This window comes from Pelecanus crispus, chromosome 5, assembly GCF_030463565.1.
Source record: "Pelecanus crispus isolate bPelCri1 chromosome 5, bPelCri1.pri, whole genome shotgun sequence".
In the NCBI taxonomy this organism is placed as follows: Eukaryota; Metazoa; Chordata; class Aves; order Pelecaniformes; family Pelecanidae; genus Pelecanus; species Pelecanus crispus.
This window is the reverse complement of record NC_134647.1, coordinates 63,892,416-63,907,829: the sequence shown is the minus strand read 5'-3', so window position 1 is coordinate 63,907,829 and position 15,414 is coordinate 63,892,416. Positions and strand designations below refer to the sequence as shown.

Genomic DNA, 15,414 nt, shown 5'->3' with positions numbered 1-15,414 from the left:
GTTATAAGACAGGGTAGCCAATGCTTTCAGAAGAGTTTCACTGGATCTACTACATCTACTTTGATCAGAGATAGTTTAAGGCTGCATGCTACCTTTTGGTTCCTCATCTCCACGCTTTCTTTCAGTGGTGTTTTCCTGTTTAGTACCACACATTTAGTATGTGTTTCTCTTTCTGTTGTGAGTATTTTAAACAGTATTAAGAGGACAAGACTGGGAAGACTTTTGGGGTTAACAAGGATAGAGGGGAGCTTTTCATGGCAATGATGAGAGCTTCATCTTCGTCCCATATCAGCACTGCAGGCATGAGTGCAGCTCTTCTTGCTGGTGATGTCAAAGCAGTCATTCCTATCCAGTTGTGGAGAAAGAAGTACATAGAAGTGCTGCCCAGCCAACCCTTAATGAATGTTTATAGGATAATGCAGTAGGTTTCCTTGCTGCTGTCTCTGAGTACATGTTTTATCCACATCTTCAGGGTCTGAGTTTGCTAATGGTTTAATAATGCTTAAGAAAAAAAATATTAACAAAGTGTCATATTATTACACTGGCGATGAACAAGACTAAGCAGCAGGTTTTAGCTTTTATTTAACTGAGGGGTTTTCATAACATTCGTCATGAAATGAGGGTTTGCTCATTTGTATTTGATTTTAGTTAACTTTCCTGCATCTCTCCAATTTTTCGAAAAGTGCCAAAGGCTTTTTTTCCCCTCTTGTATATTTAACTTACTTCAAAGCCAACACATGAGTTTCTGTAGGATATTACCTCCCTTGCACAGCCTTTATCTAATCGGTTATGTGTGGTGTACAAATGCAGTATATGCACATGGACACCCTTGAAAGATTACTAAGATAGCATGCCAAGGAAGCAACAGGGATGTAATGATGACTGTTTGGTGAGAAATAAACTATGATTTACAGATGAGTGTGTGTGCAGCCAGATTAATTGGCCATTCTAAAGGAAAAGTGAATTCTCATTTTAGAGGGGAAAGGGAGAATTCATAGCACTATGAGTGGCAGCAGTTGCTACCTCATGGTGACAACTAACAGTGGAAAGCACTGTTAGCTCACAAGGGTCCAACCCAATATATCTTGAAGGCCAAAGAACTGGGCAGAGGTGTCACATAACGTAGGAGAGCATAAGGCTCTTCAGCTGCGCTTGTAGTTCTGCTGAAATCAGCTGAGGGTAAAATCTGTCATTGCCAATGGGCTTGTGTACATTACACCTTTACACCTTCACTGTAGTACATTTTCCAGCTGGCTTCTTGGCCCGTAAATTCACCAAATTAAACTTTATCCCTGAATGCAAGCTGGGGACTTGCTGAAGATTTGAGCCTAACATTATTCAGGAGAAATGTAAATGTAATTTTCAAAACGATCTTGCCACTTTGTGCATGTTCATTAGATGAAAACACGTTACTTAAAATAAATGTTCCTAAACTGAGGTGAAAAAAAACCCCAACAACAGGAAGTGTTAGACCATCTTTAAATTATCAACCATTTACAGTACAATATAAAATGGATTCATATGTGTAAATCCAAGTTATATGAAATGTCAATTAAATCAACCCTAGTCTCCCAAATACATTTTTTTTATTGCCTGATTGATGAGGACTGCTCTTAAGGTGATGAATAGTTTTCATTTTCACAAAGGACTGCTGATTCCTTTATACATGTCCACTAAAAATACAGAAAATCCTTCAAAATGTCTGGCTCCGTTTGCTTTCAGGATCTAGATGAAGTGAGTGTAGGACACAATGTGGTCTAATATATTAATTGTAAAGATCAGATGTATAAACACGACTGTACATTTAAAAAAAGACTAAAAGTAAAACTACAGTAGATTTAAGCTGTTTTATTTTCCGAAGGCAAAACTCTATATAACTTCTTTGTTTTCTTTCCTATAGCAAGTCCACATGCAACACCATCGACTCTTCATTTTCCAACATCACCCATTATTCAACAGCCTGGGCCATACTTCTCACACCCAGCAATCCGCTATCATCCTCAGGAGACTCTGAAAGAGTTTGTCCAACTTGTCTGCCCCGACGCTGGTCAGCAGGCTGGACAGGTGGGGTTCCTAAATGTAAGGAAGCCGTTTTTATTTCTTCAGAAGTGTTTGTCCTATGTAAAATTAACCATGGGATTATGGGATTATTTTAACAGCATGTTGCACACAGGAACACACCTTGAATAGTTGTTGGAAGAAAAAAAAGGCTGCTACTGCAAAAATATTTTAAAAAACAACAAAAAACCTCCCCAAAAAACTACTCGACCACATTGTGGTGAAATTAACTTGAACTGTCAGAGAAGCTGGTGATACAGTGACCTTTTGGGTCCCTCCACAAATGACTTTGCTGCATGCATTGTAACCCCAGTGGAACTAGGGTTAACAAAATATGAAAGCAGAATAATTTTTATTAATTATTTTTGAAGTTCAGGGGAGAGTGGGGGGGAAGGAGCAGGAAAAGGGAGGGTGAGAAACAGATGTTTCAGATCAGCTAAGTTCATTAAAAGAAAAAAAAAAATACTGCCTTATAGCACTTTAGATCAAGTTGACCAGTACTTGAACTCAAGATGTTAAAAGTACAGTTTATTACGGTTTGTTATTTCTGTAAGCAGTTATCTTTTCCCCTTATCTCTATGAAAAATTAAGCAGAGTTCCAAAGCTTCAAATAACCATTTTCTTTTTTTTTTTTTAATCAAATAAAGTGAATCATCTTGCTATTATTGAAATAGCATTCCGGTCAAATACAGAATTTATAAATTTTATGTAAATCAAATCTAAAATAATGCTCTGAATATTTCATGAAATGTAATGCATGTAACTTTTTCCAGCCAACGAAGTAATAACTGGCAAAATTACTGTTTCTCTCCTGACATACATACGATTGAAAGTGTTAATGAGAATTAGTTTAATTATTAGCATCTAATTTATTACACTTATTTAATAAGCTATATTGTTCTTGGTGCTTTCCTTTCCCTAGCAGAAAAACTGACTCTACTTATTCCAGCCAGTACTGGCTTTGAATAATGTCTGCAATATGTTAGCAGATACATTTATGTCTAGACAACAAATCAATATAGTGCTTTTCTTTTTCCTTGAGTATTCATTTGCTTAATTTATCCCAAACCATTCAGCATTATGAACTGTTAGCATACTCACAATGAACATACAGCAGGGGTCTTCTTGGCAGGAAAGGGACCTAATTGTGAGACAAGATAGTGTTTGAGAGATGTCACTAATATATTAGTTTATTAAAGGTACTGGATGTTGGAAAAATAAATATCCCTGAAGGATTGCTTCTTACTGCAAACACTAGTAACTGCAGTCTTTGAAGTCAGTGGGAGTGCCGTTAAGTTAAATGCAGATGAATTTGAGTCTTATTTATGCCCCGAACCATTTTTGCTCCAGCACAAGTGTGATTTGCACCTACACAACTTTAAGGCCTTTTGTCAGTGCCAGAGCAGGTGAAATGAAAATAAGGTCCCAAGCGTTTGCCAGCGTGAGTATTTTGTCCCCAGTAATTCAGGCTAATGGAAACCCTAACAGGAATTAAAATATTATTTTCTTTAGCAGTACTTAGAATATGGATCTGTGTTTAAAGCTGAGCTTTTATCATCAGTGAAAAAGCCAATGCTCGGTGCCAGAAGAACTGCAGTGAGATCAATTTGCAGAGTGCTGTCGAAAGTGATCTCATCATTTTTGTCACTAAAATGGAACACCTGATTCACAGGCTGTCTTACTTTCTCTTTATAATGGTATTTGGCATCTATCTGTATGTTTTTCAAGTGTCCAGGCTGTATTACATTTAAAATGTAAACTTAACAAGTTGGGGGGGGGCATTTTTTTTAAGCCTGCTTCTTGTTTTTGTGATACTTGAAAACACTTTTGCTTATGGACAGGTGTTCTGGTGATTAATTGAAAGACCATACTTTTATAGATGGGCCCATTCTGCTTCTGACTGACCACACCCCAGGCTAAATGGAGGGGCCTTTTTTTCCTAACATGTAAAATGAAGCAGCTCTAAGTTCAGTCATTTCTCCATATGATCCGTATGGCAACTAAACTGTGAGCTACACTATTGCTAATGCAAAAGGGATGTGGGAGAGCAGTTACTTTAATATATACTCATTCATTTTCCTGTAATAAGATATCAGCATGACTTTTAGGACCACCAAAAATGCTTGTTTTTTCTCTTAATGAGCAGTATCTTTAAGAAATTTACACTCAAGTCCTAGGCACTGATATCCTAAGGGTATAACACAGGCACAAAACTGGGGGATTTAAGGGGTCAACTCTCACTGAGCATGAGTTAGTGGCTACAGGAAATGTAAAGAGTAGTAGAATTTAATCCAGGGCAGTTCAGACCAGTTGCTAATAGGACAAATGTTTAAAAGCAAGAATATCCGCAGTTTCACAAAGTTTGAGACAAAGGTCCTTGAAGTCAATGGGGAATTTGACACAGCATTTTCTTTGCCACCTCTCAAGTAATTGTAAATGTATTGCACATAGCTTTCAACTATTTATTATTTCAACTGTTATTACCGGAGGTTCCTAATAGCTGATTTTTAGTATAATTTTTGTCTGTTTGCTTGTTTTTTGGCAGCCCAATGGTAGCAGCCAAGGCAAGGTGCACAATCCATTCCTTCCTACCCCAATGTTGCCACCACCACCTCCACCACCAATGGCTAGGCCTGTGCCTCTGCCAGTGCCAGACACAAAACCTCCAACTACATCAACAGAAGGAGGGGCCACCTCTCCCACTTCTCCAAGTAAGTATAGACGCAGCGCGAACCAAGGGCTAACGGCAGCACGCAACGTGCTGTGATCATCGTCTATCGGCTATTCAGAGATGAGGACTGGACTAGCTCTCAGAAAGTAGGAGAGCTCTCCACTCTGTATATGATGGACAAAATTCTGAGCCGGTTTTGTATTAATGAGAAAAGAGTTAGCTTAAGGTTACAGTTTTATTTCTGACTTTGTTGGCATTTCACATAACCACATATAAGAGAAATCAAGGCCAGTAGCTAAGCTGTGACACACACCTCAGACCTTTGGGATATTGTTTCCTGTCATGAGGAGGCAAGTTGGTATCTCAGGTCAGGCTTTAGAGGATAGATACTACATGGAAGTCAGACATACAGCCTCATCGAAAACATTGCTGCTTATACATACTGGGCTAAACTAACAACTCTTTCGAGTTCACTTCATTTATAGTTCTTTTGGGAATAAGTCTTCCTAGATTAACCCAGACGTCTTTCCCTTATGACTTGGTTCCCGAGCCCTGCGTTTTGGGCAAGAAGCTATGGTATTTCTTAGGCCCAGGGAGAAAGCTTTAATCCTCTCTCCACCACCCACACAGCTCCCATATGTATTTTGTGTAGCCACAAGTCAAATATACAAATTCCTGGATACACACTTGGGGATACCACTTTGGACTCACTCTTCTGGGAAACAAATATGATTCAGCTGGGTTTGATGCTTTAAAAAAGTCTGGATGTTCAGGGAGTTAATTGTGAAATGATTTAATGAAGCTATGCTCAAACTGACATTTAAAAACAAAAGGGAAGCTTTCAGTGCTTTAATGGCAACTGTAGGGGACTTGTTCCACAGTGAAGGGAGTCCAAATAACATCCACAAACAAAAATCAATCTAATCGAAAGAGCAAATCCCTTTGTGTGCTTTTCAAGCTTATTATTTAAATGCTATATGCAACCACTGCTTGATGTGCAAAGAGGTATTCGCTATTCAGACCATGTGAAGCTTACATTTTTAAAGCTTTATATGCTGTTCAGGAGATTTGCACAGGTTCCAGGGGGCATTTTTAAAATCTGGTAGTTCTCAGAGTTTTGCATTGCCTTCTGCTACACGATAGTGCACAACTGCAAACTCAGCAAGATGCTCTGGCTCGCTTAGAAATTAAAATGGGGTTTAGTATGAGACAGTCTGGTAAGACTGTGAACATGATCTTCTAGAATCAGGACTTCTAGAACTGATCAGCAGATTTCTGTTGAGCTAAGAAGTTGATTCATTCCCTCCCCTCCACTCCTCTTTCTGACCTCAGACCAACACTTGTGCTATCAGGAAGTTTTGATGCTTTCTGATGGGAGATACCGTCTTTTAAGTCCTATCAATAAGATACAGCGGTGGAATCTAAAAGGTTAATGTTTAGTCATAGTTATCACTGAGTATAGTCAGCAATGCCTTGCTATTTCCTTGTCTTCAGAACCGGGAAAAATGAAACTAGGTCAATGTATATTTGTCGTTACGGTTGTGACTCAGTTTACTGGCAGTGTGTGGTGTCTAAAAGAAAAAAATTCCCAACATCATTTTAGCAGTAATCTTAATACTTAATTTTTGTGATACTGTGATCATGTAAACAAGCTAAATGCGTGTCTGGCCTGATTCTCAGCTGGCATAAAAACTGACATTTGTCCACTGAAGTTTGCAGAACACCACCCATCGGTATGGGCTCGGGCTGGTCACTGTGGCTCAGTGTTCAGCAGACAGCTGCCGTGTTAATTGGGAATTGAGGTTTTCTCAAGAGCAGTCAGTTAATGGTATTTAAACAAAAGATTAGGGAAATAATTACTGTTTGTTAATTAGCTACGCTGATGTCTAAACATATAGTTCTGTACATATTTAGGCATGCATCTTCCTTTTTGGTAAAGGTTTTGAATAATAGTGACTTGAGTTGTAAAGAAGCATATAATTTAATTTAGGAACAAATTTTACAGAAAAGTAGATTATAGGAAATATTTTCTAAGAAAAAATATTACATATATACCAAAGCCAGTGGAAGTGGCTGGCCACATAAAAAGTAAAACAAACTGAAGTTCCTAGCCTCACAGTGAGAGTTTACCAGAAGGGCCCATTGGACTCCATTTAGTGTGTCAATCAGTACAAACCCTCCATTTTCATTGGTGTTTATTTTTTTCTTAACTAAATATTGGCCTTCAAATAGCAAGTGCAGATTCACCAGAGGTTCATAAAAGCCGCACAAAAAGGTGTTTTCCATGGTTACGAACTGCTCGAGTGCACCGGTTCTGGGAGTGTCGCTGAGTTATGGCTGACTGCCCTGCAGAGCTTTAGGATATTGGAAAGTCACTTATGCAACAAAGGCCGGAATGATGTTAGATTTTGGCCAGACTCTTTCTTTAGCTGTGTGGAGGAGAATGAAGCCCCCCCCCAAGGAAATGGAGTGAAAGGGGTTGGCATTTGCTCCATTCTCCTTCCCTTTTTTGGTCTAGCAGAAAGCCCTCTGCAGAAACAAAATGCAGTTACGGCCCTACCAAAAATTGGAATATGGCCCTCCTGAGGGGTGCAGGAGCCAGGAGCAGCTGTTCAATACAGCACGGCCTCCTGGGAATGAGAGCTAAAAATCACAACAAGGTGGTTAATGATTCTCAGAGCAATAGTGAAACTCTCCAGCTGTGACATTAACCAAAACATGAACGTTAGTGCTGTCCAAGGAAGGAAGAGCCCCTGGAGATGCACACCAGGGATTTGCCGCTACTGGGTGGCCAGGCATGGTCTGGGAGTTGAAAATTTCAGCTGTGAATCCTATCCCTTTGGAAACCCAGCACTTTCTTCAATGAGATGACACAATGGAGATGGGATTCATGAAGTTTCGGAGGGTTCATTTTTCCTCCATAAAAAGCCTTTTCAATAGAACACATCCTTGATATCAGAAGCAGTCCCAAAATTATCTTATCTCAGATCTCTTCTTGATTTTGTTTGGTTGGTAACCCATAACAAACACAACACAATTATTTTCTTGAACTTGACAGTTTCTGGGTTTAATATCTCATTGCCCAAAGAAGACGCCACCTCCACTACATGCCAGTTGGACTTTATCACTATCATAACTGAATCTGAGTGTTAGAATCTGTGGCCCTCATTCCAATGCAGAGTCTAAGATACTGCCATCCTGTACATCATGATTGTTAAAGAGCTTTTTTAAACCGAATGTTATTTTCTAAGGTTCACAACATGGGGAGAAACTTAGCTATTTTCCCTTGTTGGGCAAGATCGTTATTGGTTAATGTCCCTTTGCACAAAGGAGTTTTCATCTTAAATAGCATTTGTGTCAGGATGAGAAGAATGATCTTGTGGCTATAGTACTGGATTCATAATCAGATTGGATTTCTTTCCCTTTCTCTGCTATGCATTGACTGAGCACCCTCTGGGCAAGCCATTTTAAGCTTTCTGTTCACTCCTTTCCCTATCCATAAAACAAGGGTGATGACTGTATCATTTAATTTGTTAGAATTTGCAGTTCCCTCTCACTCAGCTGCAGAATGCATTGCGGTAGGAATTGCTGTATTGCACCACGTTTCTCCAGTTAATTCTCTCACTGCAACACCACAACCACTACACTGACTCCTAGTCCTTTGCGAAACAGTACAGCTCTTCATATCAAGCACATGTACCTGTCGTCTTGGTCTGTAAAAGAGAGACTTAGTGGTATATTAGGTTATCGCTCACCCAGATCATCTTTACCAACCACAAGTTTATCCTTTTAATCCAGAACTGTCTGATAAACGACACACACCTATACTTAATAGAAGTTATTTCAGGAAAGTGTATTTTAAATAACATTCTCCTACTGCAGGCAACTTTAAAATACATGACATTCACAAAACTGTTTGTTTGTCTTGTCTTTCATACAATTTCTTGCCATTTTGGCTAAACATCAAAGCTGTCTGTGTGAGCAAATGTTCTTTCTCTGCCAGCTCCTGTTTTGCTTGTTCCTGAAGTGAAGCATCATAGCAAATTTGTGGCATCACATTCATTTCCTTGGCTATGGGCTATGATGTTGAAAACAATCTTTAGTGAATTCCAGTAGCGGAAAGGCTAGGCTGGGCAGGAAGATGTTTCTGTTCAAGCCCAACAGGCTAGCTATCAGCTAGTGTAAACTAGTGTAGATCTATGCAATTCCCATGGAGCAAAGCTCATAAAGATCAGGAGAAGATCTGCCTAAGAGACCTGGCTTCCATTCCTTTCCATGGTTTGGCTTTTCCCTTTCCTAAAAAGGAGTTTGAAGACCCCACCATAGGTTTAGCCTATATATACTATAATATGACCCAGCTTTAACCAGTGAGAGCAGTTTTCCCCATCCTAATCTCAGAACAGAGTATAGGGATCAGAAGTGGTAAAACTTCCAGGAATCCCACCTCCATGTCAAACAAGGGCATTTATATGAAGCCAGTAAGATATGGCTAGAAGCCGTGTTGGTGATGGTCTAAGCAACACTGAGTACTGCTGCCTTTTCTGAACCAAATTTCACCGTAAAGGGAGTCACTGCTAATGTGTATTCCATGTCAACTCAATATTCTGAGACGAAATGGCCCCTTACAATCCACAAACGTCTTGTGACATTTTACAGTGAAGCAGGGACTAGCATCTTGGGAGAATCCAGTGTAAAGCCTGCTCTGTGTATATGTAGTTTTGGTACTCTTCACTTCTTGGCTCTAGCAATGTAGTTATATGACCTTAAGGAAATACCAAGCTGACATCCGAGTATTTTCAGAAAGCAAGTTAAACATAGTTTGGAGCATTATGGAAGAAAGGTATACATAGTAATTCACTCAGCAAGGTTTGAGGGGACTTTTGTGCATATTATACAGTTTTCAAATGCTTTAGAATTTTTGTTTGAACAGAGAAGCCATTTAAGACAGCATTCTGATGGTTTCCCTTTGATTTTCTACCAAATATCGCAGCAAAAGTATCTGCCAACAGGGAACTGTGAACAAGATCTTGAGTTCCTTCCCTTCTGAGTGGAACTTACCTGCTCCAAGGGATTAAATGGCCTCTCCACTCATTCTGCTTCCTTAAAAGTAGACCAGAAGAACCAAACAGCAGATGTTTGATTTTTCAGCTTTGAGTTAATTTTCCCCACTGCAGAAGGAATTTTTAGTCTTGCACAACATAGGGTTCAGTAGTTATTTAAAAAAAAAAAATCACCATAAAACAGTACAGAAGAATCCTACTACATGGCACTAGCCACAGAGATATACCCTTTGCAAATTCGTGACTTCTTTGGATTATTAAGCGAATTAAGATGGTAAAAAGACAAGGAGAACATCTCACGAAATCTGCTCAGTTCATTTCTTCCTTGATTTGCAGATATGAATAACACCCAGTGTACCTGTTCATACGCTAATATGCAAGCTGCACTGCAATTTGCAAAATCATCTCAGAAAGATGAATTAGTACACTTAAAAATTCCTTTAAAACTTGGTGAAGGAAAGGTGCTCCTTGCACAATTTTTGCAAGTACCAGCAAGGTGTTAGCTTTTTGGCTAGAAAAGCTCACCTCACTGGAAAAAATTGGAAGAATTCATTCTTAGAAGTCAGGAGTGCCTTATCTCTCCTCAGATCAGTAAGAAATGAAGATATGCAGTTCCTGGGGTGATTTCAGGGGAATGCTCTTGGAGGAAGTCAAACTGTCTCATATAATTGTAAGACTTAGGAGGCACCGTGAGACATTCATGAGATTTGGGTAGAGAGGGAAGGGAAGGATGCAGTTCCGCATGCTCGTAGACTTGGGAATTCCTCACCAAAGGGCTTTGTGGGATGCAGAACATTTGCATGGGTTCAGGGGCAGATTGGGCATTCATCAATGAGAAATCCCTTGTGGGCCACTGAACACGGGGATTCCCTGAGCTGAAAATAATCAGAGGGTGGGAAAGAAGATGAGAAAGTAAATATGTGACCTGTTTTGACTCTTCCCTGTGCATCTGCTTATGGCCTCTGTAAGAGAGAGGACAGTGGATAAGGTGGAGCATTGGTCTGATTCAGTACAATCTTAAACCAAAGGCTCCTCCAATGCAGTGCCTCTTCACCGAATATTTTGCCTTCAGAAAGGCAACAGGCTTTCATCTCGCAGACAACTCAGTGTCTTCTCCAACTCTTAACTCGCTTTATTTTTCTGTATCGTTGAGGCCTGAACATTATATTTAGCTTGACTGGAATTTGGCAAGTAACTTTCCTTTTAACATTGTTTTTTGTCTCTTCATTGGATAGTTAGATTGTCTGGGGATTTTATTCAGCAGAATGCATTCCCATAAATATATTTAAAATAGACAGAATCACTGTATTAAGGCGTCTATTTAGGTTATTTGAATTTAGATCTGAACATGCAAAAAACTGAACAAGGGAGAAGATTGCATGGGGGATTTTCAAATGAGAGGAAGACTGAAAATGCATTGAAAGCTTTTGGATGTGGAAGTACGTGGCATTGTGGACAGTTGCAGTGGAGAATATAATGCAACAATAAAATCATTAAAGTACTTCAAGTTTGGAAGTAATTTGGGTTCTTGGCTTGCATTGCATTTAATAGCTTTACATTTATGGGAGCCATTCCAGTTTTTAAAGGCAGCTTCAGCCTTCAGACTGATTGCACTTACCACCCCAGTGAAACTGCAACCCATTAATTTTTTACCGAAAGGATCTTCCTAGTTTGTCAAACACATCAAGTGAACATTTTAGAGAGTGCAGACCACAGCAGTATGAAAACTAAAACTTTGTATCAAGAGAGAATGCTGGATTAGCATGAAATAAGGGTCTGATTCTGTTAATAAGCGCTTCAGTAAATTCACTGCTATACAAAACTTCATTAAAACCAGAGACACCACATATTCAAGTGAAAACAGTCGGGCAATACTGGGACCTACAGACATCTCTTGTGCTATCCCAGCATGGAAGGGCTTGCAGTGGTTCTCCTCTGGGATGGAGAGCAGCACAGGTGATCCCAGCACACTTCTCCCTGAGTGCACGTCGTTGCCGTCCTGCCTGGCAAGGAGCCCTCTCCCAGCAGCCCCCCTACGTGTTTATATCCCCGTCATTAAGACCAAACCTTTCCAATGTCTGAAACCAAACTCTCGCTCTCTAAAACGTTTGCACATTTCTATGTTAAACATCTGCTTAGGTGGCTCTGAGACAGTGTGTTTTGGTGTTGTTCGTGTGCAATCTAGTGCCGCTTCCTCAACGCATGTGTCCCTTCCCTTCACAGCCTACTCGACACCCAGCACCTCCCCCGCAAACCGATTCGTCAGTGTTGGACCACGGGATCCAAGCTTTGTAAATATCCCTCAACAGACTCAGGTGGGCCGCTTTCGACTTCTCTGTATGCCTGCAGCCTCTTCTTCTTCAGTGTACTCTAACGTGTCCCCGCGGAGCCAGCTGCATTGCTGCTGTCACTTCACCCACATGGTCTCAGTAACTACAGTGAAATGTCACTTGCAGTTTGTTTGTCTGTTGTGTTTTTTTGGGCTTATGTAGTAATAACGCTGCTTTCGTAACTGGAAAGATCTCTCTTGCTTTCTAAGATACTGGCTTCTAGTGCACAGTTTTTTCCTGTAGGACTGAGTTTTCAAAGTCTTTTGCTCCAACCTGTTCCCTAGGCAGTGTGTTTAATTGCATATGCAAAAGGAGCTCAGAGAGACCCATCAGGTAACAGTGCACCTTAGTCACCCTCCAAATACCACGGGAGACTGCTCCAATGACTTCCATGTAAAAAAATAGACTCAAATTCCTGGTTGGCCATTTGCATGGTGGGCTTTGAGCGAGCAGGAGAATTTGTAATTGTGAGCACATCTGTTTCCTTACACAAAGAGAAAAAAGTCCAGTTGAGGTAGGCCTATAAAGCTGGGTTAACTGAATTCATAGTCCTGCTATGGTCAAATCAGAAGCTCAAGTAAACATTTGTGTTTCTTTAGGAGAAGGACGAGGTTTAAATGTGCTTTTTCCAAGCTGTATCAAATTCCCAGGGTCGATTAAGAAAATAGTTGTTGGCAGTTTTGTTAGCAGCTAATTTGAGCCAGATGTTGAAAAAATTAAGTCTGTGCTTAATATCACGTTATCATGGGGGAGAAGGTATAAAAAAGTGAGCAGAACTAGTGCTTTAGGACAACCGTAGTTTGTAGTTTTAAGTGATTGCTTGACTACGTTACGATTCTTTTAAAGGGCAACAGCAAGAAATATTTGTAATTTTGTTTAGAGCTGGTTGTGATGACTAAAAAGTAGCAATTCAAATAATTAGCAAATTGGGGAGTACTACTCTTAGCAATCTTAAGTTCCTTCAAATCATTTATATGCATCTGAATAGTTAGTGTACAGATTAGTGGCTGTTACATGCCACAGTCTAGTATATGCATGAAGACAGACTCCTCGTTGCGATGGCTTCAGCACCCATGCTGTCAATGAAACGCAAGTCATTCATTACTGAAGATTTTCAGTTTACAGGGCTGCAACCAGATGCCTGTGAACACAGTGTGTTTTCTTGCTATCTGTTCTTTGTGTACAATTTGTTAGGGGCTTTAGTTTATAGCTCTGTCGACAGCACAGGTTAAACTGCATCGAATCTCAAACTTTCTCTGCATTAAATAGGGTCACAGAAAGTACACCAGCAGTGCAGAGCTGGGTTTTAACCCATCAGGTTCTGATTTTTTTTCATGCCTTAACAAAATGCAGCCTGCACCCCACTTTTCAGGCCTCTTCCTTTATTCGGTTCATGCATATGACAAGTTTTCATGCGCCTTCACATTTAAATTGTATTTCTCCAGTTGTTTTGGAAACAACTGGAATACATAGCAATGCATTGAAATTTTGAAACAGGAATGTTAAGGTATACTGTTAAAGTCCTTAAGCATTTGGTCTTTTCCTTCATAGCTCAGGAAACTTGAAACCCTTTGGAGAATGCTACTTACCTTTTCCAGAAGACTTGAAAAACTACTAGTTGGTAAATTGATTATATAGTAAGACACAACAGTATTAAGTCTCCAAAATATTTTAAACTTATTTGCATCCTGCAGCCTAGGTTTCCCAGATAAGTTTGTTGACTGTAAACTTTTATCCTCCTTATTTATGACTTAAATCATTTTAAAGTGCTCTAGCCTTACTTTAAGTGCTTCTATGTAATGCAGTGTAGTGAATAACAATGCTGTGCAGTGAAAAACAATACTCAAGCACAGCTTTCAATTAAAGTCAAACATGCTGCAGTGGGTAAGGAGACTGACTTCCAGTCTCTGACTCCAGCTGCATCTCCGTGCTTCTATACATCATTACACCACCACAACCCACTTGATACTAAATATATAATTTATCAGCAAAACTCACTACTTATTCATGAAACAACTCTGAAGTTGACTGTGTTTTAAATCAGAGAAGTGAGGTAAAAATACTAACTGCAATGATTTGGGATTTACTTAGCGTTCCTTTATTTAAAGTCATGCTTTTGTACTCTTTTTGCAGGGCATTAGTGTATAGGATGATCACTTAGGATATTTTCAAAATGAAAATACAAAAACACATAGGACTGTGTTATTAAAAGCAGCTGGGGTGGCTGTTTTCCATCAGATTTTTTATAGTACATTCAGAGTCAGCCTAAGATATGGGTCCTGAGGACCACTAACTGCCAGGCCACACAGCTCCCTTAGACAAGAGGAAGCAGTGAACACTCAGAGCTTCTGAAAGTCAAGCTTCAATATAAGGGTTAAGCAACTCTTTACTGCTGGAACAGCAAAATAAAAATGAAGACTGTATCTGAACATCTGCTTTTTTAAAATTACAGTCCAGCTACAAACTATAAGAAAATATAATGGTCAGCTTTTTGGTGGCTCTGATTTTCCCTTCCAATTGGTGGGTCATTTGACTACAGGCACCAGTTATGCATCATCATTATTAGTTTTAAAATGCTGCAAAAGTGAGTCTGTGCACAGGGATGTGACAGCACCATTCAGCAGAAGTCGCATTTCCCATACATGGGCATTCACAGAACATTGGAATAAAATCGCGCATAAATGTACAACAGCATGGCTGGGTTTGAGCAAGGATCATTCTGTCCTGGGCTGTTTTTAAACAACCGAAACCAGTACATGCCTTTCTTAATGGGCATTATAAAAATTAGCAGTAGACATTTCCATTAGCAGCATGTTCTGATTTATGTCACATTGCTTCGAATATAATCCCTTAAAGGAATTTTATAGAATTTATATAATATTTTATTTAGAAAAAGGCCGTCTTCCTGTGTCAACAAAAGTTGTAGCAGGATGACAACTCAATGACAGAAGAGACCAGGAAATACACTGCTTTAAGTCAGTACTTCTGATTCAGTAATAAAAGCCCTAAAAGGGCTGTTGGCTTTGTCTGGTTTTAGCAGCTTCAAAACTTTTCAGTTCGTTTGTTTTTTCATACACTGCCTCTGCTTACCCCATCCATCACTCTGCCACTCCAGCGGCTCACCGCATAATTGTCCTATCTGGGGGGTTATTTGAATCTAAATTTCTGTTTGAGCTATTAGAAGAAACACTTGACTTGGCATCCTCTGTATATGTTGACAAAAAGGCACAGGTGTTGTAACCTTTGCTTGATAAATCATTTACTTTTGCTACTTGACTTGCAAGCAATACGGGGG

The 15,414-nt window shown here is 39.6% G+C and overlaps 1 protein-coding gene across 4 annotated transcripts in view; it reads left to right on the top strand.

The window, feature by feature from the left end:
* The window catches only part of NFIA (nuclear factor I A), a 247,552-nt gene that overhangs the window by 212,357 nt on the left and 19,781 nt on the right, over window positions 1–15,414 (top strand). For 2 of the 4 annotated variants that reach the window (XM_075711624.1, XM_075711625.1), the window contains 3 exons: window positions 1,901–2,079; window positions 4,604–4,769; window positions 12,013–12,104. In XM_075711624.1, coding sequence (XP_075567739.1) covers window positions 1,901–2,079; window positions 4,604–4,769; window positions 12,013–12,104 — 437 coding nt within the window. The remainder of the gene's footprint in view (window positions 1–1,900; window positions 2,080–4,603; window positions 4,770–12,012; window positions 12,105–15,414) is intronic. The other 2 variants (XM_075711627.1, XM_075711626.1) reach the window with 1 other exon arrangement.